Below are 26,505 nucleotides of genomic sequence, written 5' to 3'. Positions count from 1 at the left end.
AAATATTAGATCGAGATGTGGGTTCTAAGTGGGATAGTTTTCAGCGCTGGAAGGTCTGTTTTTTTTTCGTTCACTGCTATAATAATGGTTTAATTCCGTTTGGTTCCTAGTGAATGCCTCCCATGTGATCTACCTTGCATGGCCAAAGTTCTTGTTGGTCTGTCTTAATCTTTCTCGCATACAAGAACAATTGCGTTTGAATGAAATAGATTTGATTCTGGGCATTTTGGTCCGACTCTGATGGAATATCTCAACTTAATCTTCCCAGAAGATCATCAATTATGGTCATGTCAAGCATGCACATACTATATTTTGTGTAGTCTTGCCGCAACATATGCAATTCAACGCTGGCTTTTTCCCTCAAAGCTAGTATGCCAATTGCATAACCTGCAATGAATCAATCTACCAATCTAGTTTTCAAGCATATTTGGAGATTTCCAAGTGGTAAAAGGTGTTCTAACCTAAATGCAAATTGAATTAAGATCGGCTCTCCACTGTCAAGCTTTCTAGAATTAAATTGTTTTTATCAGTAATTTGTATGGTTAAAAATGCTTAATTACTTCTGCGGTCCATATTATCTCATCAGGAAAACAAAGGTAACTGTCACTAAACGAGACAGACCAATAGTGGAACAGCATGTGAATTCGGCCAACCACTGATCTTGATATACGGCAAACAACACTGAGAAACCAATCACCGATATACACAGCGAAAGCAGCATGTCCACGGGGCGTGGTCTTTCGCAGAAAAAGGGGTGTTGCCACCGCAGCTCGTGCGAGTTGTTGATAAATCGTGACCAGTCTCGGTGAGAACAACCAATGGTGGAACGCTAAAACACTTATTGGTGCCAACATTAGCGAAACAAGACTCCATTGTGGATCATGTATTGTAACAATGCTAGACTAGTGGGGGAGAATCTCAATTAAATACCCCTCGCGTCCTCTCTCCTCAAAACCCATTGCATGAGCAAGTCAGAGATCGCTCTTACCTTCTCTTTTGAGAAGGAGGAGAATGCAATTGCGATTTCCCCCTAGGATATGATTGAGCCAAAATGGCGAAACATGTTGACCAGTCGCATATGACTCGGGGTATGTGATAGCCCTATTGGTTGAAGCGACAGTGGCTAGGTCCAATAACAAATGCATTTACTATTTAGGGTACCCAATCGCATCGCAGCTCACAGAAGCTTTTTGGCAAAAAAATACAGGAGTTAGTTTACCAATATAATTGCGGTCTGATCAACACTGTTGCAAGGTAGCAGGTTGGCTAGCCGCTCTTTTCAAATATTTTGTTAACTTATTTTTTTGTGTCATCCTTTGCAGCTCGAGACCGAGCAGCATAACTAGCCAGCTTGTTACTACAGTATTTGAATTCGACAAGGCTGTTTTGACGTTGGATAGCTAGCTACATTCACTGGTTCGAAATTTCGAATAGACCAGACATCACATTTTAAAACGGGTTCATTTCTTTGCTGTGTCGTTAGATTCACACGCTAGCAAGAAAGCTATTACCCCCCTGTGCGGCTAAGTTTAAACGTACTTTGTTTTTGAAAGCCATCTACTAATAACTAACTAGCTACCGGTTGTCATTTTTACTTTGTCAACAACAAGGCGTGACGTTTGGTTCAACACTAATTCTGCCTGCAAGATTTTTGTTGGTGACTTCCACGAACGTTGGCTAGCATTTACGTTAGCTTGCCATCACTGACAGCGATTGTAACCGCGAGCCAGCATCAGTCAAGCGAATTTGACAAAAACAACTTAGCCAATAAATAAGCTATCAAGCTGATCAGAGCAGTATCACAGCGATAACTGACTTCTGTTATCGATAAATTGCCTTGTGGGAGATAGTATATATCTAGCTTATTTTAATCATTACCAAAAAAACGTAATTGAACGTGAAGTAGTTAACGTTAACCCACAGAAGTAGTTGTGTATCCAAATTCAGACCCGAATTGTCATCTTTTTTTCGGTGCTATTGTTGAAAATGGCGGCGATCGAAATGGTGCAGATGTTGATCGAAGCAGCAGAATACCTTGATCGCAGAGAAAGAGGTACAGTAGTGATAACATTTTGCATTCTTATTTTTTTTTTTTAAATGAATGATTGCGTTAGTACTACGGTGCCTCAATTGCATTGCTGGTGGACGCACCTGTTATAATCAATTTGTCAGGTTGATTAGCTATAAATAATGTATTGATTATTATTGCAGACCACATATTATACAAGAATGCATAGCTAAGTAATTGCATTGTAACTAGGCTACATCGACAAATAGGGGAAGCTGGCAGCAATATGTTTACAGCAACAACAAATGTACAGCAATAATTAGTCGACACTACCAGGGTATTTATCTAGACACTTTTTTAAAAGTATAGTGTTTGCAATCTTACTGAAATGCAAAAATGACCGTATTTGATAACAAAACATTTTTTTTCCCACATTCACACGGTAAGGGTTCCTGCTAGCTTCATTGGATTTGATCTTGATGTTCTCTCCAAGCGACCCCTTCACTTCTCTGTTGTGGTTTGCCGGGTAGCTTTGTAGGGTTTACTCTAGTTCAGATGACATCATTGCCTGAAGGGGAAAAATTAAAATGAATCGATATTTTGTACAAATTGTCTCATCTTACCTAGGCAAAAATACAGTATTCCCTCATCTAACATTTCTGTCCCTCATCAATTTTCATTGGAATGTGTATGGCTGCATTGAATGCATTCCTTGCACTGTTGAGAATTATAATGATGTGATTGACTTGTATCCTGCTCATTTATTTACAGAAGCAGAACATGGCTATGCCTCCATGTTACCGTTCACCAGCAGCAAAGAGAAGGACAGCTTGAAACGGAAAAACAAAAGCAAGAAGAACTCCAATAGCAGGTAGTCCTTTGACTAACAGTAGTGTATAATCCCCTGTGTACTGTAGACCCCCTCAATGATTCAGCTGTAATGGCAAGATCAGTTTTTCAGAAAACAAGCAATTTGTGTGGTCCAGTTTTGAAGCACCCCCTCATCATGATGTGTTATTCATCCATGTGCAGGCAGAGCCCCCCCCTCGTCCTACATTCACTCATGTAGTGAATGTCATTTAGGCGTGGTGGCACGGTTTAGGCATGCAGCACTGACAAAAACAACTAGACTTTACCAACTTGCAGGGACTCTGTTGAGTTGTTTCTTTGCTGTCCATTGGGATTGTGTTCTGATCTTTAATGTTATGCTCTCAATTGGTCTGTTTACAGCCAATGATAATCTTTAACTGTATTATCATAATCTATAACAACCCAGTCCTTCTGAAACTCTATAAAACTGATGCTTTGAGTTTGTCTGTGTGTTTGTGCCTGTAAGTTTGCTTTGAGCATTTTTAATAGCATTTTGCCCTTGCAGTATCCCAGACGGGGAAAACATCAATCAGAATTAGGCAGAGTTAAGCAAGAAGCAACATGCAGTAGTGGGGAATCCAAGCAGATTGAGGTTGATCAGGGTGTCCGAGGACAGACTGCAGCAGTCAAGCAGTTCATCCTGATCAACAGCTCTTCTCCTGGAAGGACAGGATACCCTCGCCTGGCCAGCTGTCTGTTGTTATCCAGCTTACCAAGACACCTAGCTATGAAGAAACAGCCTCATGCGGCAGTCTCCTACCTAACCCTGACAAAGATTAAGCAGTATGGCTGGGTGGCCGGGCGAGGCAGTAACTCGAGATAACTGGATATTAAATCTAAACTAGTAAGGAGGGGTCGCATGGATCTATTTATGCCTCCGTCTGTTGTAATAGGAACCTGATTCATATTAGATATTAGGCTACATAGGTAGTTTTAGCACTAGTCAAATGTTCATGTTAAATTCTAATGACTGTAGCAAAGTAGAATGGCGCCGGAGAGGATGACTGACATTTTACATGCTCCTAACCAACCATGTTATTTTGTTCAAATGTATGTATTTTTGCGTTTAACTTATTTTTTAAAACTTATTTTGTACATAATGTTGCTGCTACTGTCTCTTATGACCAAAAATAACTTCTGAACATCAAAACAGTGATTACTCACCACAAACTGCTAGAACCTTTTTCCTTTAACGAGTCCGACGTGAAGGATATACTGCTTTCCTGGCAACAGGCCCAAATCCACATAATTTGCGTGAAGAGAAGACGGACAAAAAGGGAGCGGAGATCGGGCTCCCTTCTGAGAATTCGTAGGCGAGCGAGTAAACCCCCACTGCCATCCGTTCTATTGGAAAACATGCAATTATTGGAAAATAAAATCAATGACCTACAAGCAAGATTTAATTACCAATGGGACATTAAAAAATGTAATTTCTTATGTTTCACTGAGTCATGGATGAACAACGGCATGAACAACATACAGCTGGTGGGTTTTACTGTATCGGCAGGATAGAACAGCAGCCTCTGGCATGACAAGGGGTGGTGGTCTATGTATATTTGTAAACGACAGCTGGTGCACGATATCTAAGGTAGTCTTGAGGTTTTGCTCGCCTGGGTATCTCATGATAAGCTGTAGACCACACTATCTACCTAGAGAGTATCTGTATTTTTCGTAGCTGTCTACATACCACCACAGACCGATGCTGGCAGTAAGACCACACTCAATGAGCTGTGTACCGCAATATGCAAACAGGAAAATGCTCATCCAGTGGCGGCGCTCTTAGTGGCCGGGGACTATGCAGGGAAACACAAATCCGTTTATACCAAATTTCCACCAGCATGTTAAACTCTAGACCACCTTTACTCCACAAACAGAGACCCGTACAAAGCTCCCCCTAGCCCTCCATTTGGCATATCTGACCATAATTCTATCCTCCTGATTCCTGCTTACAAGCAAAAATTAAAGCAGGAAGCGCAGTGACTCGGTCAGATGAAGCAGGTGCTAAGCTCCAGGACTGTTTTGCCAGCACAGATTGGAATATGTTCCGGGACTCTTCCGATGGCATTGAGGAGTACACCACATCAGTCACTGGCTTTCAATACGTGCATTGACAACGTCGTCCACACAGTGACTGTACGTACATACCCCAACAAGAAGCCATGGATTACAGGCAACATTCGCACTGAGCTAAAGGTTAGAGCTGCCGCTTTCAAGGAGTGGGACTCTAACCCAGAAGCTTATAAGAAATCCTGGTATGCCCTCCAATGAACCATCAAACTGGCAAAGCGTCAATACAGGACTAAGATCCAATCGTATTACACCGTCTCTGAACGCTCGTCGGATTTGACAGGGCTTGCAAACTATTACAGACTACAAAGGGAAGCCCAGCCAAGAGCTTCCCAGTGACACAAGCCACCAGAAGAACCAAATTACTTCTATGCTCGCTTCGAGGCAAGTAACACTGAAACATGCATGAGAGCATCAGCTGTTCCGGACGACTGTGTGATCACGCTCTCCGCACCCGACGTGAGTAAGCCCTTTTTAAACATGTCAACATTCACAAGGCCGCAAGGCCAGACGGATTACCAGGACGTGTACTCCAAGCACGCTTTGACCAACTGGCTGTGTGGTGCCATGACAACCTCTCCCTCAACGTGAAAAAAAAGGACTGAGCACGCCCTATTCTCATCGACGGGGCTGTGGTGGAGCAGGTTGAGAGCTTCAAGTTCCTTGGTGTCCACATCACCAAAAACTAACATGGTCCGAGTACACCAAGATAGTCCTGAATAGGGCACGACAAAACCTAATCCACCTCCAGGAGACTGAAAAGATTTGGCATGGGTCCTCAGATCCTCAAAAGGTTCTACAGCTGCACCATCGAGAGCATCCTGACTGGTTGCATCCCTGCCTGGTATGGCAACTGCTTGGCCTTCGACCGCAAGCTACTACAGAGGGTTGTGCATGCAGCCCAGCTTCCTGCCATCCAGGACCTCTATACAATGCGGTATCAGAGGAAGGCCTTGTCAGATTGTCAAATTGTCAGATTCCAGCCAGCCTAGTCATAGACTGTTCTCTCTACTACCGCGTGGCAAGCGGTACTGGAGTCTAGGTTCAAAAGGCTTCTTAACAGTTTCTACCCCAAGCCATAAACCTCCTGAACATCTAATCAAATGGCTACCCAGACTATTTGCATTGCCTTCCCCTTTACACTGCTGCTACTCTGTTATTATCTATGCATAGCCGCTTTAATAATTCTACCTAAATGTACATATTACCTCGACTAACCGGTGCCCCCGTGCATTGACTCTGTAGCCCTGTATATAGCCTCGCTGTTGTTACTTTACTGCTGCTTTTGAATTATTATTATTATTATTATTATTATTTTTTTACTGTTGTTGATTAGGACTTGTAAGTAAGCACTTCACTGTAAGGTCTACATTTGTAGTATTCGGTGTATGTGACAAATACCATTTTATTTGTTGTTTATGCCCCGCCCACCTCAGGATCTGTCTTGTTCAGCCATCTATTTGCTGTGTTTGAGCTGTGTAAAATCCCACCACCACATTGCGAGCAACACATTTGAGCAGTCTCCCTCTAGAGCGGGTTTACTGCAATTCTATACATTTTTCCAGAGAGGGACATTTGCTCTAACTAATTTCCTACACTTCTACAAAATTTTCCATAGGATGGAGAGAAATGTTAGCAGTTTTATTTATTTTATTTTATAGTTCTTTACCCCCTTTCACCACAATTTTGTGAAATCCAATTGGTAATTAGTCTTGTCCCATCGCTGCAACTCCCGTATGGACTCGGGAGAGGCAAAGGTCGAGAGCCATACGTCCTCCGGTACACGACCCTGCCGAGCTGCACTGCTTTTTGACACAGTGCTTGCTTAACCCGGAAGCCAGCCGCACCAATGTGTCGGAGGAAACACTGTACACCTGGTGACAGTGTCAGTGTGCATGCGCCTGCCACAGGAGTCACTAGAGCGCGATGGGACAAGAACATCCCGGCTGGCCAAACCCTCCCCTGTCCCGGACAACGCTGGGCCAGTTGTGCATTGCCTCATCGGTGTCACGGCCAGCTGCGACACAGCCCGGGATAAAAACCGTCTCTGTAGTGACGCCTCAAGCACTGCAGTGTCTTAGACTGCTGCGCCACTCGGGTGGCCCTGATGTTTGCAGGTTTTAATATATCTGAGTGAGATTGACTAACAATCAATGAGGGCTTGACTGAGTTCTGCTAGTTGCCCATCCCTGGTCTAAATGCTTCTTACAGTGGCGATCAAGTTTTATAAATTGCATGGCTGGGCAGTGGATCTGTAAAAGTAGTAGTAGTGCGTCGCTAGGTAACAATGTAAATGCTGGCACTTTTTATGAATGTACTCTTCTCTCCTTTTTTTCTCGTTCCCCTCTTTCCCCTTTTGTTCTACTGTTCACTCTTGGCAGTCAATGCTGCTTCAGTTCCTCCATTACAGAAATGGTCCTCTCCTCCTCTCTTACTTCTTTCTCTCCCCTGCTCCCTGTGCACACAGAAACAGGCCTGACATGCTATTGTGTTAGTGGACTAGACTCTAGACCTGTTTATTACACTCTATTATGAAGTCATGTTGAATATCTATCTAATCATCTTATCATATTGGTGTTATGGCCTCTTGGACTCAGTTGAGGATGTCCTTAGCTCTCCGCCTTAGGACAACCCAGGGGAAACACTGACTGATTAGACTATATATAGCTAATGACAACAATGCAGCTATGTTTATCCTTATTCTAAAGCTCTTCCAATGTGTGTAGTACTACATAGCTGGAATACTGTGTAGCCTAATTCATTGCTTATTACATTGATCATATGACTGCTGTACTGTACACACAGAATCACTAGATCGTTAATCCCCATTCAAGTCAATGGGTCTAATGATTTGTTCTATTTTATAACTGTACGGTAATGCATGAGCTCCTCATGGACAGCATGCCAGGTAGACGGCACCTAGAGTAGAAGGGGGAGGTGGCCTTGTCCTGTACAGTAATACGACCTGGCAGAGGAGAGGAAAGGTCTCTGGCAGTGGCATGCCTCTCCCGCCCCCCATCACATGGGAAATGGGTTACACTGGTAGCCCTATTCATATCCAAATCCTAGTCTTCTCTACCAGTCAGCTCTACTGTGCTGTCATATGAACTGTACTCTCTGGCTGGGGCAAGCAAGCACTCGTATTTGTGTTGTCTGTACTGCGTGGTTGATCTTTCGTAGGGGGTCCAAGGCTGTCGGGGTGCTGACAGCAGTCAGCTTGCAGAGTGCAGGTTGGTCTATTTTGGGACTGGAGGTTGGGGAGTTCCTGTGTAGTGGAGAGAAGAGGACTTTGCTCCTGTCCCTCTGCCTAGTGCCCTTTCCCTCTCACCCCATTTGCAGATTCTTTATGAAAAAGAGACCTGGCCAGCTTCCTTGCCCTGTGTGGTGCTTGGAGAGAGGGGTGCGTATCTGTGTGCCCTTATCCTACAAGGGACTACAGGGCTCATTCCGGTAGAGCTGGTAGGACCATAGGCTGTTGGTGAACAATGCAGTTTACACTGCAATGTAGGAGGCAAGATGGCCACCAATACACAATCACTACATGACCTTTAAATCGTCTCTGTCCCTTTCTTTCTCTCTCTCTGTCCTTCTTCCAACCGCTACTCTCTTTTCACCCTTTACTCACTCTGTAGCCTGGCTGGTACCAGGCAGCAGGCTGTTTCTAGTTACTGTTGCTAAGTCTACCCCCCCGGGCCTCTGTGTGTGTGCCTCCTGAATTATTTTTATATACATACACAGTGGGGCAAAAAAGTATTTAGTCAGCCACCAATTGTGTAAGTTCTCCCACTTAAAAAGATGAGAGGCCTGTAATTTTCGTCATAGGTATACTTCAACTATGACAGACAAAATTAGAAAAAAAAATCCAGAAAAATCACATTGTAGGATTTTTAATGAATTTATTTGCAAATTATGGTGGAAAACTTTTGTTATTGACCAAATACTTATTTATCTCAATACTTTGTTATATACCCTTTGTTGGCAATGACAGGTCAAACGTTTTCTGTAAGTCCTCACAAGGTTTTCACACACTGTTGCTGGTATTTTGGCCCATTCCTCCATGCAGATCTCCTCTAGAGCAGTGATGTTTTGGGGCTGTTGCAACACGGACTTCCAACTCCCTCCAAAGATGGGCCACTCCAGGACCTTGAAATGCTTCTTACGAAGCCACTCCTTCGTTGCCCGGGCGGTGTGTTTGGGATCATTGTCATGCTGAAAGATCCAGCCACGTTTCATCTTCAATGCCCTTGCTGATGGAAGGAGGTTTTCACTCAAAATTTCACGATACATGGCTCCATTTATTCTTTCCTTTACACAGATCAGTCGTCCTGGTCCCTTTGCAGAAAAACAGCCCCAAAGCATGATTTTTCCACCCCCATGCTTCACAGTAGGTATAGTGTTCTTTGGATGCAACTCAGCATTCCTTGTCCTCCAAACACAACGAGTTGAGTTTTTACCAAAAAGTTATATTTTGGTTTCATCTGACCATATGACGTTCTCCCAATCTTCTTCTGGATCATCCAAATGCTCTCTAGCAAACTTCAGACGGGCCTGGACATGTACTGGCTTAAGCAGGGGGACACGTCTGGCACTGCAGGATTTGAGTCCCTGACGGCGTAGTGTGTTACTGATGGTAGGCTTTGTTACTTTGGTCCCAGCTCTCTGCAGGTCATTCACTAGATCCCCCCGTGTGGTTCTGGGATTTTTGCTCACCATTCTTGTGATCATTTTGACCCCACAGGGTGAGATCTTGCGTGGAGCCCCAGATCGAGGGAGATTATCAGTGGTCTTGTATGTCTTCCATTTCCTAATAATTGCTCCCACAGTTGATTTCTTCAAACCAAGCTGCTTACCTGTTGCAGATTCAGTCTTCCCAGCCTGGTGCAGGTCTACAATTTTGTTTCTGGTGTCCTTTGACAGCTCTTTGGTCTTGGCCATAGTGGAGTTTGGAGTGTGACTGTTTGAGGTTGTGGACAGGTGTCTTTTATACTAAGTTCAAACAGGTGCCATTAATACAGGTAACGAGGGGAGGACAGAGGAGCCTCTTAAAGAAGAAGTTACAGGTCTGTGAGAGCCAGAAATATTGCTTGTTTGTAGGTGACCAAATACTTATTTTCCACCATAATTTGCAATTAAATTCATTAAAAATCCTACAATGTGATTTTTCTAGATTTTTTTTCTTCTCATTTTGTCTGTCATAGTTGAAGTGTACCTATGATGAAAATTACAGGCCTCTCATCTTTTTAAGTGGGAGAACTTGCACAATTGGTGGCTGACTAAATACTTTTGTGTGTGTGTGTGTGTGTGTGTGTGTGTGTATGTGTATGTATGTGTGTGTATATATATATATATATATATATATATATATATATATATATATATATATATATATATATATATATATATATATATATATATATATATATATATATCCTTCCTTGCCTTTAATCATTTTGTAGAGTTTAACTTCCCTGTTCTTTTTGGTGCTTCTTAAACTCCCACACTTCTTAAACTCTCCCTCTCTGCAATAACTCCCTGGTTGACTGCAGTGGTTGCGAACCGAGAGGGATCGTCTATTATTAAAGCACTTTACTGAAGCACGCTGAATCTACTGTGTGATGATGTGTACGGACACTTTCTAACCTCTGTCTGTCTGTTCACAGATCTACACACAACGAGATGGAGAAAAACAGGTACGTTGAATCCCCACATCACTGTCTCTCTCTTAGCTCTGTCAGACCACCCTATTAGACATTGAATCTCTCCTCAGTCCCACATGGCTAGAAAGGAGTAATGAGAGTGAAATGAACAGTGCAGAATGCAGCTTATCCAAAAAGGGACTTACAGGCCTCATCCCTGGTCTCTCTCTGACCTCTACCTGGCTTTCCCTGGAGTCTCCCTGTTTCCATAGTCTCTCCCTGGAGGTGTCCCTGTCCCTCTGGTGTTCTAGGCAGGGTTTGAGTGGTGTTCTGGTTCAACCAGGGCTAATGACTCAGTGCGCAGGCAGACTGACTGAATAATGCATGGCTCTGGAGCTTAGGCCTGGGAACAGCAGCACAGCATGAGAGTGTGTGTGATTCTCAGGCTTTATAAGCCCGTACACATTCCCTTAACTGGAAGGAAGGCAGCCATCTCACTCCTGCTTCCTATTGCCTCTATCAATGTATCCCTCCTAGGTGTGTAACAGTTCACCAAAGCCCATGGTTAGGTTCGTATTGTGGTTTTGGGGTCAATGTTTGGTTCTGTTTCGGTACAGCAGGAAAATGAAATGCCATTCACAATGTTCAGCATACACAATGTTCCTGCCATTGTCTGTTGTGACTATTGTTATGTTGGGCCTCAAGTTTCCAGTCTTGATTTTGTGTTTGTAACCATGTGGGAGGTAGGAATTTACCAGTTGTGAAGTCGTAAATACCAGTTTGACCCGTTCATGTGATTTGAACTTGTTGAGAAATGCAGAGTTGGCTAATGGCCAACAAACTGCGTCAACCATAAACTAAAGGTACAGCTATCATGCCTGTAAACACATTTATAGATTTCAAAAACTACATTAATAGATTCCTTTTTTATAAATGTTTTGTTACATTTTAACTGGTGAAAATTCTGTTATAGAGGCCATTTACTTAGTAGGTGAAGTCCGAGGTCACCATGTGGGTGCTGATGATGCTAGACGAGTTTCCCTCTAGTAATTACCAGTTGGAGGGCCTTTCAAGTGGACCCCCCCCCCCCCCAGCTGTATGTGGTAAATTCCCGCTTCCATCTTGGTTACGAACGCACCATGACACTGCCTCTGTCAGTGGGGGCTTGTCTTTAGCACAGTACATCTCACCTCTGTGGATAATGTGATGGGCGGTCACTGTTAAGAAAGCGCAACACAGAGTGCATTGTTCAGTTCATTGAAGCTTTGGCTTTCTTTAGAGTGGCTACTACATGTTTGCTGAAATGAGTGCAAGATGGATGCTCAAGTAATTTTACGAGGTGCTGACTGAAACAAACCATTTCTCAACCACTGAGAATAGGCGCATATCTGTGTCAATAAACCAAAGACTGTAAAAAATGTTTAATCTATCGCTCTTGTAATTTCTTTGGCCCAGTCAGAATCAGCTGCCAAGGGCTGCAGAGGGGAGACAATGTTGTTTCTTTGCGTTTCGGTCTACTGTGGTGATGTCTGGGTAAATGTGACAACATTTGAGGTGTTGGCAGCTGCGTAGGCTGTTATCGTAAAGCGTGGCGACATACTGTTAATGTTTTATCCACAACCCTCTGTCCAGCGTCGTTGTAATCTACTGGGAAGCAGTTCCCAAGCGAGATTTAAACGATGCTGGAGGATCCTCCAATTCTGGCTTCTTGACCTCACCGTTGTATAGAACTAGTTCCCAGCTGCGCCTCACAAAAGTACAGTTTTGAAATGCGGCAATTTAAATTGATTTCCAACGTGCGCATGGGCTCTAGTTGTTTTAACGAAATGACCTGAGATATTTTTTCAGCTCAGATTCACTCGAAGCGTAGGCCTAGTGTTTTTGCTGTAAATATTAGTTTTATTTTTTCATTCAGGTTTACAGTGCGAACCGAACCAAGGTCCTCGTACCGAATGGTTCGGTATGAATAGGTGCACCGTTATACCCCTCACACCACTGATAACCGGTATAACACATATTCTACAAATTATAACCTGCATGGCCCCTTATTCCAACACACAAGATGGCAGTTATTGCAAGGCAACATTTTTGTTTGGCCAATGATGAAACACACTGCCAGCCAGAGGACGGTGAGACTTGATCCGACTGTCAGTCGTTGTGTGTGTCTAGATGGGCTCAATGTTTTCTACTCCTATGTTTGCTCAAATGAATCCCCCCACCTACACTTCTACCACCCTGCCTCGGTCCCATGTCCTCTGATGCAGTGAGTTCCGTAGCAGAGTCTGCCTGCTGGAGCTGACCATCTGTGTAACCTCACTCCTCTCTCCACCACACCTTGTGCGTGCAAACTCATCCCCATAGAAATGGAATGTATGGATTGCATTACTGTCCTCATCCCTCTGCCTGGGGCAATTAGCCTGAGGCAATTAGCCTGAGGTCAGAGACGGTACAGGAGGATGATTTACAGGCCGCAGGGCAAGTGGAAGGCCTGCGTTCAGGAGGCCCGGTTGCCCGTGTAAGAGATCATGTTGGTTGGAGTGGAGGGAGTCACTCACCACTTTACAATGTGAGCTGGAGGCAGTATGCAAAAAAAACATGCTTAATTGTTTGAAACCTGAATGTTTTACTTCCATATTATGAGGCATGTCTTAACTTACTTGAAAATCCGACCGTAGAAACATGGCAATTATTCTATAAAGACTTCATAAGGGGCGCGTGAGTTTCAAGTTTGGGGAAAGATACAATATATTCTACTATTTCTACCTATCTGCCTGTTATGATTTTCATATGCACATTTTCGTGGTTTCATTTCAATAAAGTTTTTGTTTTTCAAAATCGTCATGGGGTTAATCATAAAAATCCTCAAATATAAAAGTCAAAATTCTACTAATGCGAGCGCACCAGCTTCTGCCATATGGACACATTGATACACCGTGAGTCATTGGCGGCTAAACAGCCTAAATGAGCTTCCATTTTCAAATAAGTAAAAAATACTTTAAAGCCGACACATTAAAAACAATAGAAATTATACTGGTTAAAATTCTGGTTCTTTCAATTACATTCATCTCTTTACAGCCCGTCTGACTGCCTTTTTCTCTGTCTTGACTTGAGCTATACTAGTGAAGTGCAACATTGATTTGATACAATCAACTGGATCAGCTGAAGCTGTCTCTAGCGAACTTGCAACATTGTATCAACTAGTCTATTCGGGCCCCCAGTTTTCTGTGCCAGTGAGTTTGGGACAGACGGCTGTTATTGCGTAACGAACCGGTATTTTAATGATGTTTTCACAGGATATATGGGATTATCAGATGATGATGATGATGATGATGATATTTTGCTCTTGCACACCGAGACTTGGTGATTGTTGGAAAGACTTTTCAAATATCCTACTAGTTCCTCACAGTAGGCTATCATCCAGACTTGAGGTGAAGTGAAGGAAAAACGTAACACAAGTTCCGCTTATCAGAGGGGGACGTGTTGAGTTAACAGTCAGAAGTCAAACAGCCCCAAATGGGCATTTTCTTACATTTTATGCGCAGCAGGCCAAGTAGGCTGGTTCTATTCGTGCTTGGGCGCGCACGCTCCCTCAACATGAACAAGACCGATAAACCAGGCCCTTGGCCATTGCTCACATGGAGCACTCGAGACAAAAGACAGTGAAAAAAGTCATAACTGATGGTTATGAAATAAACAAACTTGTTTCTCTCAAGTGTTGCAGGCAAACAACGTTTCCACTCCGAGAATGAGAACCGGTAAAGAACTAGGTGGAATTAGTAATACAGAAATAAATATAACCAAATGACGGGGGATTAACGGTACATTTACTATTGGTGACGTGTGGAATTTATGGAAATTAAGGGCAATCAGTTCACACAACATATATTTTATATGCTTTTCACTGTCAGTCGCAACTGCCTTTTGCCACGCGAGCAGACTATGAAAGACCTTCCTCATATGCCATTTCGCTCCGTTTCTATTGGTTTTCATATCAACTTTCTTTCGTTGTCCAGAAGCCAAAAGCACAATCCTAGTCATATTAGCGACCCATCCTAGTGGTTGCATCTTTAGATTCACCCTTTAAGTTCCTAACAGAGAATTGAATCTGTCACATATTTCCCGCAAATTGCATTTTGGCAAATGTTTTCAAAACGATTTCTTATTGGCTGCTTTATTACAGGAGCTGCATGCTCTGTTCAGATGAATTACCATAATCTAAAATGTGAGTCCTGTCATTATGAGCACAGTGGGTGGATGCCCTAATGGGTTTCACACCCAATGCATACGGGTCTGGTAAATTTCTCAAATGGCCGTTCAATTCAAATCTTCCCGGTCACGTTGTCCGGTGCCACATTTTCGAAACGGAAACCCTGGTCTGGACTTGAACGCTTGATGTTGTTGCTGGGATTTGTCAAAAGGTAGTGGTCCTTCTGTAGCTCAGTTGGTAGAGCATGGCGCTTGTAACGCCAGGATAGTGGGTTCGATTCCCGGGACCACCCATACGTAGAATGTATGCACACATGACTGTAAGTCGCTTTGGATAAAAGCGTCTGCTAAATGGCATTTATTATTATTATTATTATATTACTAAGCTACAGGCTCACAGAAATATAGGCTACATGAACACAGACCCATAAACAGTCACCCCATTGATACGTTGTAAGTGTATACATCCCTGGAATAGCCTGGTTTTTGTGTCCTTCCTACCACAGTCCTGCCATTCAGTCACACCTAGTGTTGAAAAGAGGGGTTATATAAACTAAGTTTACCAGTAAACTACCAGAATTTAGCTATCTTTCAAGGATTTCATGTCATCTATCAGAAGACATCCAGTGGCTCATTTGGGTACTTACGGAAATTGCAGACACCTGTGATATATCTCTGACCTTATCACATTTAAAAATGTATGAAATAATGAAATACGGTGATATAAAAATATGACAAAGATGTAAAACATTTAACTAAATATAAATCAACTTACTGAATATCATTGGTGTTTATTGAGTTTCAACATGAAATGTCTTTTCTTTTTCGCACTGTTAATGTTTTGGTGTCAAACTGATGGCAGTTGTGGTCAACAACAGAGTTGCAGGTAAATTAAAATAATGCCATTCTTGATTAGATGCTTTTTTTTTCATTAATTAGGCAAGTTCCCCTTGAACCATATGGTCTATCTACTAGAAACTCATGGACAATATGGACACGGATATAAAACAAATAAAACATTATTCAAGTCTAAGTTACGATAGATTCTGCTAATTTCCAAAACTACTGAAGATTCTGGTAACTTTAGTTAATTACCAGTAGCTTTGTAACCCTAGTCAGACCACAACACCGGCTTAGTACTGTAGGCCTGCTTACCGTAACATGCATGACACTGCCCTCCCGTCAGTTGACATTGTTTAACAAACATTAGCCTCCCTGTACATCCTGATTCTATCACAACAGAGCTCTTGCTCGGACATTATGTCATGCCAGTTTCCTGCCCTTTGGAATAGTTCATATTAAGCTAAGCTTTAGGCTAGCAGAGGAACCAACCTGGATATGTCCCACTCTTATGTACTTGTTTATCTACACTGTGTGTGTTGGCTGTGTGTGTCATGTTGGCTGTGTGTGTCATGTTGGCTGTGTGTGTCATGTTGGCTGTGTGTGTGTGTGTGTGTGTCTCTCTCTCCAATGAACTTTAGAACATTCTTTAGTCATTCACACTGCAGTTGGAATGGATAAACGCATACTATATCATCTCTCTGCAGTACTCCCAGTACTAAATACTCTTCATATTCCTAGCCTTGAGCTACAAATAGCATTTCAGATGTTCTCAACTATCCCACGTTTTGTTTTCAATTGAACTTATCCCCACTCATGCGTTGGCCTTTGGTATGCACATTTTAGTCATTTGGCATACAGTCTTATCCAGAGCATTCATCTTAAGATCGCTATACACAACTGCAGTAAATAGTGAGGTCATGCCCCTTGTCTGCCTGTGTGCATGTAGCAGCCTCCAGTTGGAGGTGTGATGTGTAACGGGGGGTAATGTGGTCACCCATCAACACCCACTACTCCCCTTCAGCTGCCAAGCCGAGGGGGATAATAAAGACATCTCGGGCAGCTTAATGTAAATGTTGTGATCACCGGGCAGGTGCAGGCCCTAGGCAGACAAGTGTTTGTGGATGAAAGTGATCTCTTTCAGGGGTGAAATGACTGCAGGAGATCTACAGGGAGCTCGAGATCTGACACCATATGAGGTGACCAATGACGTCTGAGGGGGTTTAAAGGCCCAATGCGATCATTTTCATATCAATATCATATTTCTGCGTAACAATTCTTAGTTTACCATTAACATTTTCAAACTATTTCTCAAGAATTTAGCTGGGAGTGGTCTGACTGGGGAACTGAAAGCTAGCTGTTATTTGCAGAGCTATATTAACCAACTTGTGGGCTGGTGACATCACCAGGATTGCCTGGTTGAAAATACACTCAGGAAATAACTTTTTTTTCTGTGTTAGTTTCATCAGCTGTTGCAGAATATGATACAAAGCACAGGGAAAAACTGAATTTAGGCGGCACTGGGCCTTTTTTTATAGGGAGCTGATGAAATGATGCATCTCTCTTTCTCTCCAGACGCGCACACCTACGGCTGTGTTTAGAGCGACTGAAATCCCTCGTTCCATTGGGACCAGACTCCAACAGGCATACCACGCTCAGCCTGCTGATGAGGGCCAAGAAACACATTGTGGTGGGTGATGGTGGGCGGAGAAGTAATGAGAAATCAGTTTAAAGTGTTTACAGTTTCAAGAGGGCAATTTATTCTACCATTGGAAGAGGGTAATAAACAGTGCCACTTTGTTTCTGCCTCAGCCAACTCCCTTTTTACTGTCATGGCAACGTTTGGCATGGTTACAGCCACAGAGTTGACTAAAATAGAAAGAAATATGTTACCATGGAGACCCTATTAAATTACTAGAGGGAGCTATATAATAAACCCTTAGTTCCAGAAAGGGGTGAAAATGGCAGCCATGTTGGTCCGGGAGAAATCCAAACCAATCTAATTGGAATGAATGGCAGTAGAGGCATAATCCTGATTTTACTTATGTAGGAAAATAAAAGGCATATATGATATTGTGAAATTGTGTAATAGAATTATCGTCAATTTAAAAATAAAAAAAATATTGTCAAATCATGGTTCATACAGGTTTTATACCAAGTTTCTGTATAAGTAGCCTCTAAAATATGTGAATAGACTATAAATGTCTCCATTGTGTTAGGACTCAGACAAGTATAGATATCTTATCAATGGATTTCTGCTAGTGTATGGCTGTGGATTGGCTGCATCGTTTGAATGGTATATTGGCAGTTGATTTGAAAAAATGAATGGGCTCATTCCTCAAACTGTCTGGCTAGCTAACAAACGGAGTGCAGATAAATTCTTCAAATGCATTGTTTTACATTATCATATCGACGCCCTGGCAAACCATGGTTGACCAACTCCCACTGGCAAACTACGGTTGACCAACTTCCCTGACCAAAATGGCTGACTTTTTATACCATCATAAGAAGGTTCAAGTTAATTCTAGTATTCTAATCTATGTCTGTTACCCTCGTGGTCTAGAGGGTGATTAGTGTAGTGCTAACTCGGGTGAGCGACGAGTGTACATCAGGGTTTGATGAGGTAGAGTAAAGCGGCACCTGGTAAAAACTAAACCCTGCATCACTCCAGGACCAGGGTTTACCTACCTTGTAGACTAGACTGTTGAGGAACCTGTCTATGGTTAACTATGTGTGGTTGGTTAGTGCCTTCAGAAAGCATCCACAACCCTCGACTTCTTCCTCATTTTTGTTGTGGCAGCATGATTTTAAAATGGATTAAATTGTGATTTGTCACTGACCGACACAATACCCCATAATGTTTACAAATGAACAATGAAAAGCTGAAAAGTATTTAGTCAATAAGTTTTCAACCTTGTTATGACGAGCCGAAATGCGTTCAGGAGTGAAAAGTTGCTTAAGCCACAAATTGTATGTATTCACTCTCTAATAGTGTTTTAACATGATTTTTTAATTACTACTTCATCCCTGCACCCAACCCATACAATTATCTGTAAGTTCCCTCAGTCAAGCAGTGGATTTCAAACACAGATTCAACCACAAAGTCCAGGGACATTTTCCAAAGCCTAGCAAAAAAAAGGCCACATATCAGTAGATTTATATAAAGCAGACACTGAATATCCCTTTCAGCATGGTGAAGTTATTAATTACACTTTGAATTGAATATCACTACACAGATAATGGCGTCCTTCCTAACTCCGTTGCCGGAGAGGAAGGAAACCGCACAGGGATTTCACCATGAGACCAATGGTGACTTTAAAACAGTGTTTAATGGCTCCTCAATTCTAATTTAATTGACAAAGTGAGAAGGAAGATTCCAAAACATGCATCCTGTTTGCAACAAGAAACTGAAGTAATACTGTAAAAAAGTTATGTTTGGGGCAAATCCAATACAACACATTACTGAGTACCACTCTCCATATTTTCAAGCATAGTGGTGGCTGCATCATGTTATTGGTATGCTTGAAATTGTTAAGGACTGGGGAGTTTTTCAGGATAAAAAAGAAACTGAGTGGAGCTAAGCACAGGCAAAATCCCAGAGGAAAACCTGGTTGTCTGCTTTCCACCAGACACTGGGAGATAAATCTAGGGTGAGACCTGGAAAATTGGAGTCGAGCCATAATCAACAACCAATTTGACAGAGCTTTTTTGTTAATAATCATGTGCAAAAATTGTATAATCCAGGTGTGGAAAGCTTTTAGAGACACCCAGAAAGACTCACAGCTGTAATCACTGCAAAAGGTGTTTTTACAACATGACTCATCGATGTGAATACTTATGTAAATGAGATTTGTTTAATTTTCAAAACATTAGCAAAAATGTCTAAACATTTTTTCACTTTGTCATTCGTATCAGGCATTGTGTAGATGGGTGAGAGAGAGAGAATCTGTCTCTGACACAACAGAATGTGGAATAAGTCAAGGGGTACGAATACTTTCTGAAAGCACTGTACATACCGAGGTCAGAGGTTGCAGGAGGTCAAAAGGCAGCTGTCACAAGAGCGCACACACAAAGTGAGGGCCAGTGTCTATTGCTGTATGTGTCTCTGCTGTAGAGGTTGGAGGAGAGCGAGCGGAGAGCCCAGCATACCTTAGACCAGCTGCAGAGAGAGCAGAGGCACCTGCAACGGCGTCTGGAGCAGCTGGGGGTGGAGAGAACACGCATGGACAGCACAGGATCCATTGTCTCCTCCGACAATCCTGACTCAGACCAGGGTGAGCACACAAGGGAATCCCTCTCCTACATTACAAACTGAACTGGGATCATTAATGCTTTGTGGAGGTTTACAGTATAACTTTTTTTTTTTCATTTGTCAAAGTTTCACATTTTTACATCAAAGTACACTATAATACAATGTAAAGGTGTCCATTCTCTTCCACCAATCCTTCCGCCCTTCTTTAGTGATGGGGCTTTATGTTAACCAAAGTTATTGAATTTGAATATGAGCTCAGTAGAGAGGCTGATTGTGGTACCTGCATAATATTGACCTGTGTTGTGTGTTGCAGAGGAGGAGCTGGATGTGGATGTGGAGGGTACTGACTACCTGCTGGGGGATCTGGAGTGGAGCACCAGCAGTGTCAGTGACTCTGATGAGCGGGGCAGCCTGCGTAGCAGCTGCAGTGACGAGGGATACTCCAGCGCCAGCCTGCGCCTGCGCATGCAGAACCAAAACACTCAGGAGAAGGCCGAGCAGCTGGGCTGCAGCCTATAAGAGCACAGCCCTCAACCTCTGACCCCATCCAATCCCATCCCTCTGTCGTCCAGTTAACTCCCGCCCTTCAACCAGTCTCTGCCAATCAGACCTCACTCCCAGCAGGACTGGCCTGTTCTGACCAAGCCCCCTCCTCCCTTCCAACTGTATTCCACCTCTTTTCCCCCCTGAAACCCCCAATGCAACACCTCTTAGACACACCCACCGTCCTATCTCAACCGTCCATCGGCCAACCAAAATGGAGGATCAGTCTGTGGCACTGCCCAATCAGAGCTTTTTGATGAGTGGGATTAGGAAGATAAGACACTCCGTCCGTCCCTTTGTGTCCACCAGCCTGCCCCCTTCCTTCTGTCCTTCCTTCCTGCTCTGCTGTCTGTTTCAGTGCAAGAGCCAAGTAGAGGTGACTGACTTTTCACATCCATGCAGTGTCCCCCTTCCAGCGTCCGAAAACTTAAGACAGCTAGAGAATGTGATTACAATACCACACCTACACCCCACTGCCTCTCTCTTGTTCAGAAGCCATCTGAAGCAATCCAGTCATGATGAGAACCCCTCTCGACCCCCAGCTCTAAATCCCATCTCGCCCATTTCTCCCATGAGACTGGCCCCTCCATAGGTGGTGGTCGTACAGACAGCAGAGCTGTGCCACCTGACTAACCAGCTGACCAATCACAGCATGGTATTTTGGAACGGAGTATAGGAATGGATGGTCTTGGTCAAAGAGCTGTGGCGTGGTCATTTTAAACAATCTACACTGCAGCTATTGTAGTAATGTTATCAGGTGTAGTCTTTCAGTAAGTCTTTATGGTAAATAATTGTCTACCTGCACTTTCCACGTGAAGCCTCACTGGGAGTTCTACGACGCTAAGCACGGCTGTGACGTCATCCATGTTCCACAACCTCTTCGTTGTTGTGGTCGGCAGCAATACATCCATCCCTCTCTTCTCTACCAGGCTTAGCGGCCGGATACATACCTCCATGTTTATGGCTCTTATGGGGTGTGGGGGGGGTTGTTAAGATGTCATTTTTTGTCCACACCTGCCATTTCAGAATTTTTATGATGATGGGGGGGGGGGACACATGTGCAGCATGAGATGTGCAGCGTGAGATTAAGGGGTGGGGTGATTGGGGTTAAGGCAACTTGTACCTTCCTCTCTCTGATGACGGTGGCGTCTAGCTTGTGTTTTAATGTACGTGTCTGTGTCGCTGCTGGTCACGCACTGTAGCCAGTGGTAATCACTTAAATGTGTCTGAAGGGAAGTTGCACAGACAGACAGTACATTAACTGTTGAAATAAACCAGTAAAGAGATTAAAGCACATTCCATGTTAGAGAGAAAGTAAGGTGTGTTAGTAGAGAATTACCTTCGCCCATATTTATGAGGGAGAGCGTTTTGCAGTTTTAATGACAGGAAGGATCTAGCTATCAGCTTCAGGTTACCCACAAGCAGAACACAACAGATTTGCTGACTTGCTTTGCCTTTCAGTCAAAACACAGAACAAGGAAAGTCAACGTCTATTGAATTAGAGCTGAAAGGTTACTGTACACTAAATATCTGCCTGGCCTATAGAGCTATTTATTATTTTAGCAAAATGTAGTCATGTTTATGTAAATAGTTGACACAGAAAGAGCTCTATGTATATTGAATAAAAAATATTTATATTATATCTAAATATATAAATATTTATTTAATTAGTTATCGCTTTAGTTATGTTATTCTTGTGAGGTTTTCTATGTGTGGTTGGTTTGCACAGCATAGTCAATCCATAGCTTTTTAGAACTGTCGTTTGTGCCTATAGACTTTTGTGTCCTTTCAGAAATTGGCACGGTGCTCCTAGAAATGAATGAAATGTTTGTGGTTGATTTATATTTTTAAATAATAATAAACATCCTCTGTCAATAGGGAAATCATTTAAATGAATATAATAATAATTTAAAAAATAATATAAAAATGTATATAATTTAAGAGGAGCTGGTGTTGGTGCTTTGGCATTGCTGTGACAGTGGGAAGCTACAGTGGGGTTTCACCCTTTGTGCCTGAGAGCCTGAAACAAAATGGCTCCTTGACCCTAGAGATTATAACATAGTGTAGCGAGAGGAGGAAAAGGTGGGTTCAATAACCTGGGGGATAAACTGGAGAGGATTGCAGTCGCGGTTGGATGTAGTTGACTGGCCTGTAATCTATCTCCTGCACTGTTGCCGCACAATGGTGAACCTGGAACCTGTCACATGCAGAATCTCGTTAGAATGGGAAGATGGTCGATACACAGACAAAAAAACTATAGGATTAGGGTTGTTTAGTGTCGTGTGTGGAATGCTGCACTTCTGTGTCACTTAAAAAGAAAGGTATCCAAAAGGAGAGGAACGATGTAGCCCTGCCAGAAGGGGATTGTTGTGAATTGAGCCCCCGGCTGAGACTGGTGTTATGGGGCAGGTGTGTGTATGTCCCGTCACTGTCTTCAGAGAGAAACTATAAGGGTTTGGGAGAGGGAGGGTTGTTTTGAATGGGGGATAAAAATGGCACTTATATGGATGTTTTTAGTTGTTTAAAGTTGTTGTTTTTTTTTTAAATCCCACCTGTTCAAAGAAGACCTCATGTATTATTAAAAGATCGAATGGGATCTTAAGCACTTACAAATTCATAACATATTGTATGAATTGGAATTTGTAACATACGAATTGCGAAGGGGGGGAAAAAGGGATGACGTGCACAATTTTCTGGGACCCGTTTTGTCTTGAGTGCTACTTTCAAAACTACTGTTTGAGAATATACGAAACCTCTGTGGCATCACTTTAACCTAAGCATTGTCTGTTATTCGGGGGCCACACACTTCTCTTTCCCTCCGTCCATGGCCTGTTTTCTGTGTCTTCCACTCTGTGTGTGAATGTGGCTCCCATTGAGAAGAGATCCTGACTAATTTCTATGGTGGTCCCCCCCCCCCCCTTCCTCCCACATGTTGTTGGCCAGCCACCATGGTGCAGAGGGAGCCTGAGGGAGCAGACTGGGCTGTTTGTACAGTATAGCTGCAGCTCTCCTACCTCCCCGTATTACACTCTAACACCCTTGGTGCTTCAGCATCTGCCTTGAGCAGGTGTGGATTCTTAAAGAACAAGCAGATCACTGCAGTTGGCTTCTGTGTAGTCCTGTGTAAGCTATATGGGATATCACCCTAGGAATTCAAAAAAACAAACAAATGTGTGTGTATATTTGGGTTAGGTTCGTACGAAGTGGCTTAAGCCTTAAAACAGACAACTGTAAGAGAACCATAGTAAAGTATATTATATATGAATGTATATAATGTAAGTATAGACGTGTTATTACAAATGTCATTATTTTCATTGAAACTGTCTCGGGTGTGTTTGCTCTCCCTCATACGCGCACACACGTTGTCATACACGCACGTCAGAAAAAACGATGGCTTAAGGGTTGGTTCAACTATTAAAAAGGTTGACGTTTTGTGCACTTCCATTTTAGAATTGGGGAATTTGAATATTGACTTTCAAAGAAAGCACTTAAACATTTCGGAGAGAGAAAAAAGGGGGAATTGTGGAGCAGTAATTTATATTTGCCAGTGATATGAAAGGAATAAAACATCTCCCAACCTTGTTTACCTAGCTACTTTCCTTGTCTTTGTATTTATGACTTGGTCTGATGATTTGAAATATGTATTTATCTATGATTATGCTGATAGCAGATATGTCTGTCTTACCTTTACTTGAATACTCAGGCTGTAAGTTACTCTGGAAAAGGGTGTCTGCTAAAGGACCAAAATGTAATGTAAATCTAATGCGGAGGACATGCCTCTAGTACCTATATTCTATAGTAGCAATAATCAGCTTGGGTTTGATGAGACCTTTTCGATGTGGAATGATGTCAGACAGGAAAACAAAGCCATCATCTTGGGAGGTAATCAAAGCTAGCTCTGGCAGGCAGAATAACTAGTTTCTGACAGTAATCTCCTGCCTAAATCCCTGGTATGACCAGATAAGTCTGCAGCTGTTTAATAACCAGGAGATGGAGGGAGGAGAGGAGGGAGTGATGGAACCTTGATCGGTATCCTTCCTCTCAAGTCTGTCGTCCTTTTGCTCACTGCTAAAGCACAAACACACACACACACACTGGTACGCACACACACTTGCACATAGTCACAAATGACACATCGCAAAGCAATTTCTATATTTTGGCACCTTTATGATGCAGTCTGTCCTTGTCTGGCTGCCAACTCAGCGGGAGGAAGATGGAGAGTGCAGTGTGGATATTCTACTATGGATTACTGTTCTTACACCCTCTGATATGATTCCAGCACGCCTTTGACCCTTCTCCTCCCTGGTGACTGAAATGAGTTATTCTTCCAGGATCTAATTCAGACTGGAATAATGTGTCCAGGTCAGTCTATGAGATGCTCACTGCTTATAACCTACTGGCCAAAGGAAATCTGAAGTGGAGGTCCTTTGTAGCTCGTTGGTAGAGCAAGGTGCTTGTAATGCCACGGTAGTGGGTTTGATTCCCGGGATCAGCTATACATACAATGTATGCCGCATGATTAAATCGCTTTGGATAAAAGTACATGTTAAATTATTATATTATTGAAGACTTTTTCACTCCAGGTTTATTCTGTTCTGAACTAATATACCTGAAGAAGCATTGGTGCTTTACAGTATTTTGACCTGACCTGTTTGACCCCCCCCCCCCCCCCCCCCCATATCCCCCACTTTGACCCCCCACACACACACACACTTTAGGCGACATTCTTGAAGGGGTGTGAGTTTACATGGGATATTCTTGGAAGGGGAATGAGTCTACAGGGGATATTCTTGAAGGGGAGTGAGTCTACCCTCCCAGTAGGTGGGAGGTCTGCGGGGGGGGGGGTTAAAAACAACTGTCAATGAAACCTTGAATATAATATAGACTCCAAACAAAAGACATGAATGGACAGTCTTTGAATGCCATCAGTGTCATTGTCTCATGGGGCGTACATGTTTTGCATTGCAGTTCTGACCCTAAATGCTTTCCCACAACACTACGCTACCTGATATAGTATTGTCTTTGTCATTGCTGCAATAGCTGGAATAGCCTACTCTCTACTTGCATCTGTTACTGGTTTGCAGGTCCACTATCGTGTCAGTGTATTGATGACAAGTGTACAAAGATGGCTTTATCATTGACGTGTGTGCATGCCATGACAAATGTGTGTGTGTCTATATTCTGTCAGTGGGATCCGAGTCCCTGTGACCCCGACATACCCCAGGCTGTCAGATTAGGCAAATCCATCAGTTTATCCCAACCCTGCAGACCTAACAAACCACAACCTTTGCGCACACACACACACACACACACACACCTGGGCCCGAATAACACTTTGCAATACAATTGCAACATGCCCTTGGGAAATAAACATTGAGTACACGACTCTTATCATTTATGTACTTTGAATCACCACTGCAGATGCTTGCTTTCGGCATTATCCTTAATATGTTTAGAGACTCGCACAACAGTCATGCCAGATCGCACCCTCTTATTCAAATGTAAACACTGGCATATGAAACAAAACCGGTAGCTGCAGTTAGGAAGTATTCTCTCTGTGAGATCAAATGGCATAATTTACGACAAAAAAATACATACAGACAGAATTCTGGGTCGTTCCACAAATGGAATGCCCTTTTATATTTTAAGTAAAAATTGTCCACCAATATTGAATTTTTAAAGCCTGTTATATTAAATGAAGTGCCCTATAGACCATGTGGAATTCAATCAATCTGCTTTTTAATATGAATAAAGACTTGCTATAGTGCCAAAATGTGGCATTTTGGCCTGTCAGTCTGTGCTCCGTCTGTGACTTCTAGGAAGATTTTAACCCACTTTCTCAAAGTAATTTCTGAAGATTACTTGCCCCTCAGATCTGCCTCAATTCGTCGCATGGACTCGACACAGTGTCGAAAGCGTTCCACAGTGATGCTGGCCGATGCTGGCCCATGTCGACTCCAATGATTCCCACAGTTGTGTCAAGTTGGCTGGATGTCCTTTGGGTGGCGGACCATTCTTGATACACACGGGAAACTGTTGAGTGTAAAAAACCAAGCAGCGTTGCGGTTCTTGACACAAACCTG

General features: G+C 42.9%; 1 protein-coding gene across 1 annotated transcript; it reads left to right on the top strand.

The window, feature by feature from the left end:
* Nucleotides 1-845: 845 nt before the first annotated feature.
* On the top strand, nt 846-21,468 carry LOC124034163 (max dimerization protein 1-like). The gene is made up of 6 exons (XM_046346953.1): nt 846-2,053; nt 2,780-2,879; nt 10,606-10,635; nt 17,203-17,317; nt 19,742-19,901; nt 20,193-21,468. Exons 1-6 carry the CDS (start codon nt 1,987-1,989, stop codon nt 20,396-20,398), a joined length of 678 nt encoding a protein of 225 aa, XP_046202909.1. The 5' UTR covers nt 846-1,986; the 3' UTR covers nt 20,399-21,468.
* The last annotated feature ends 5,037 nt before the right edge of the window (nt 21,469-26,505 follow it).

This window comes from Oncorhynchus gorbuscha, linkage group LG04 (genome assembly GCF_021184085.1).
Source record: "Oncorhynchus gorbuscha isolate QuinsamMale2020 ecotype Even-year linkage group LG04, OgorEven_v1.0, whole genome shotgun sequence".
NCBI classification, from domain to species: Eukaryota; Metazoa; Chordata; class Actinopteri; order Salmoniformes; family Salmonidae; genus Oncorhynchus; species Oncorhynchus gorbuscha.
This window is presented reverse-complemented; position numbering and strand designations above follow the sequence as displayed.

Bases quoted from the DNA above. Each gene is read 5' to 3' on its own strand.
- LOC124034163 (XM_046346953.1), top strand. From the start codon at position 1,987: ATGGCGGCGATCGAAATGGTGCAGATGTTGATCGAAGCAGCAGAATAC. The intron at 2,880-10,605 runs GTAGTCCTTTGA...GTCTGTTCACAG, and splicing joins AAGAAGAACTCCAATAGCAG to ATCTACACACAACGAGATGG. The intron at 17,318-19,741 runs GTGGGTGATGGT...TCTCTGCTGTAG, and splicing joins GGGCCAAGAAACACATTGTG to AGGTTGGAGGAGAGCGAGCG.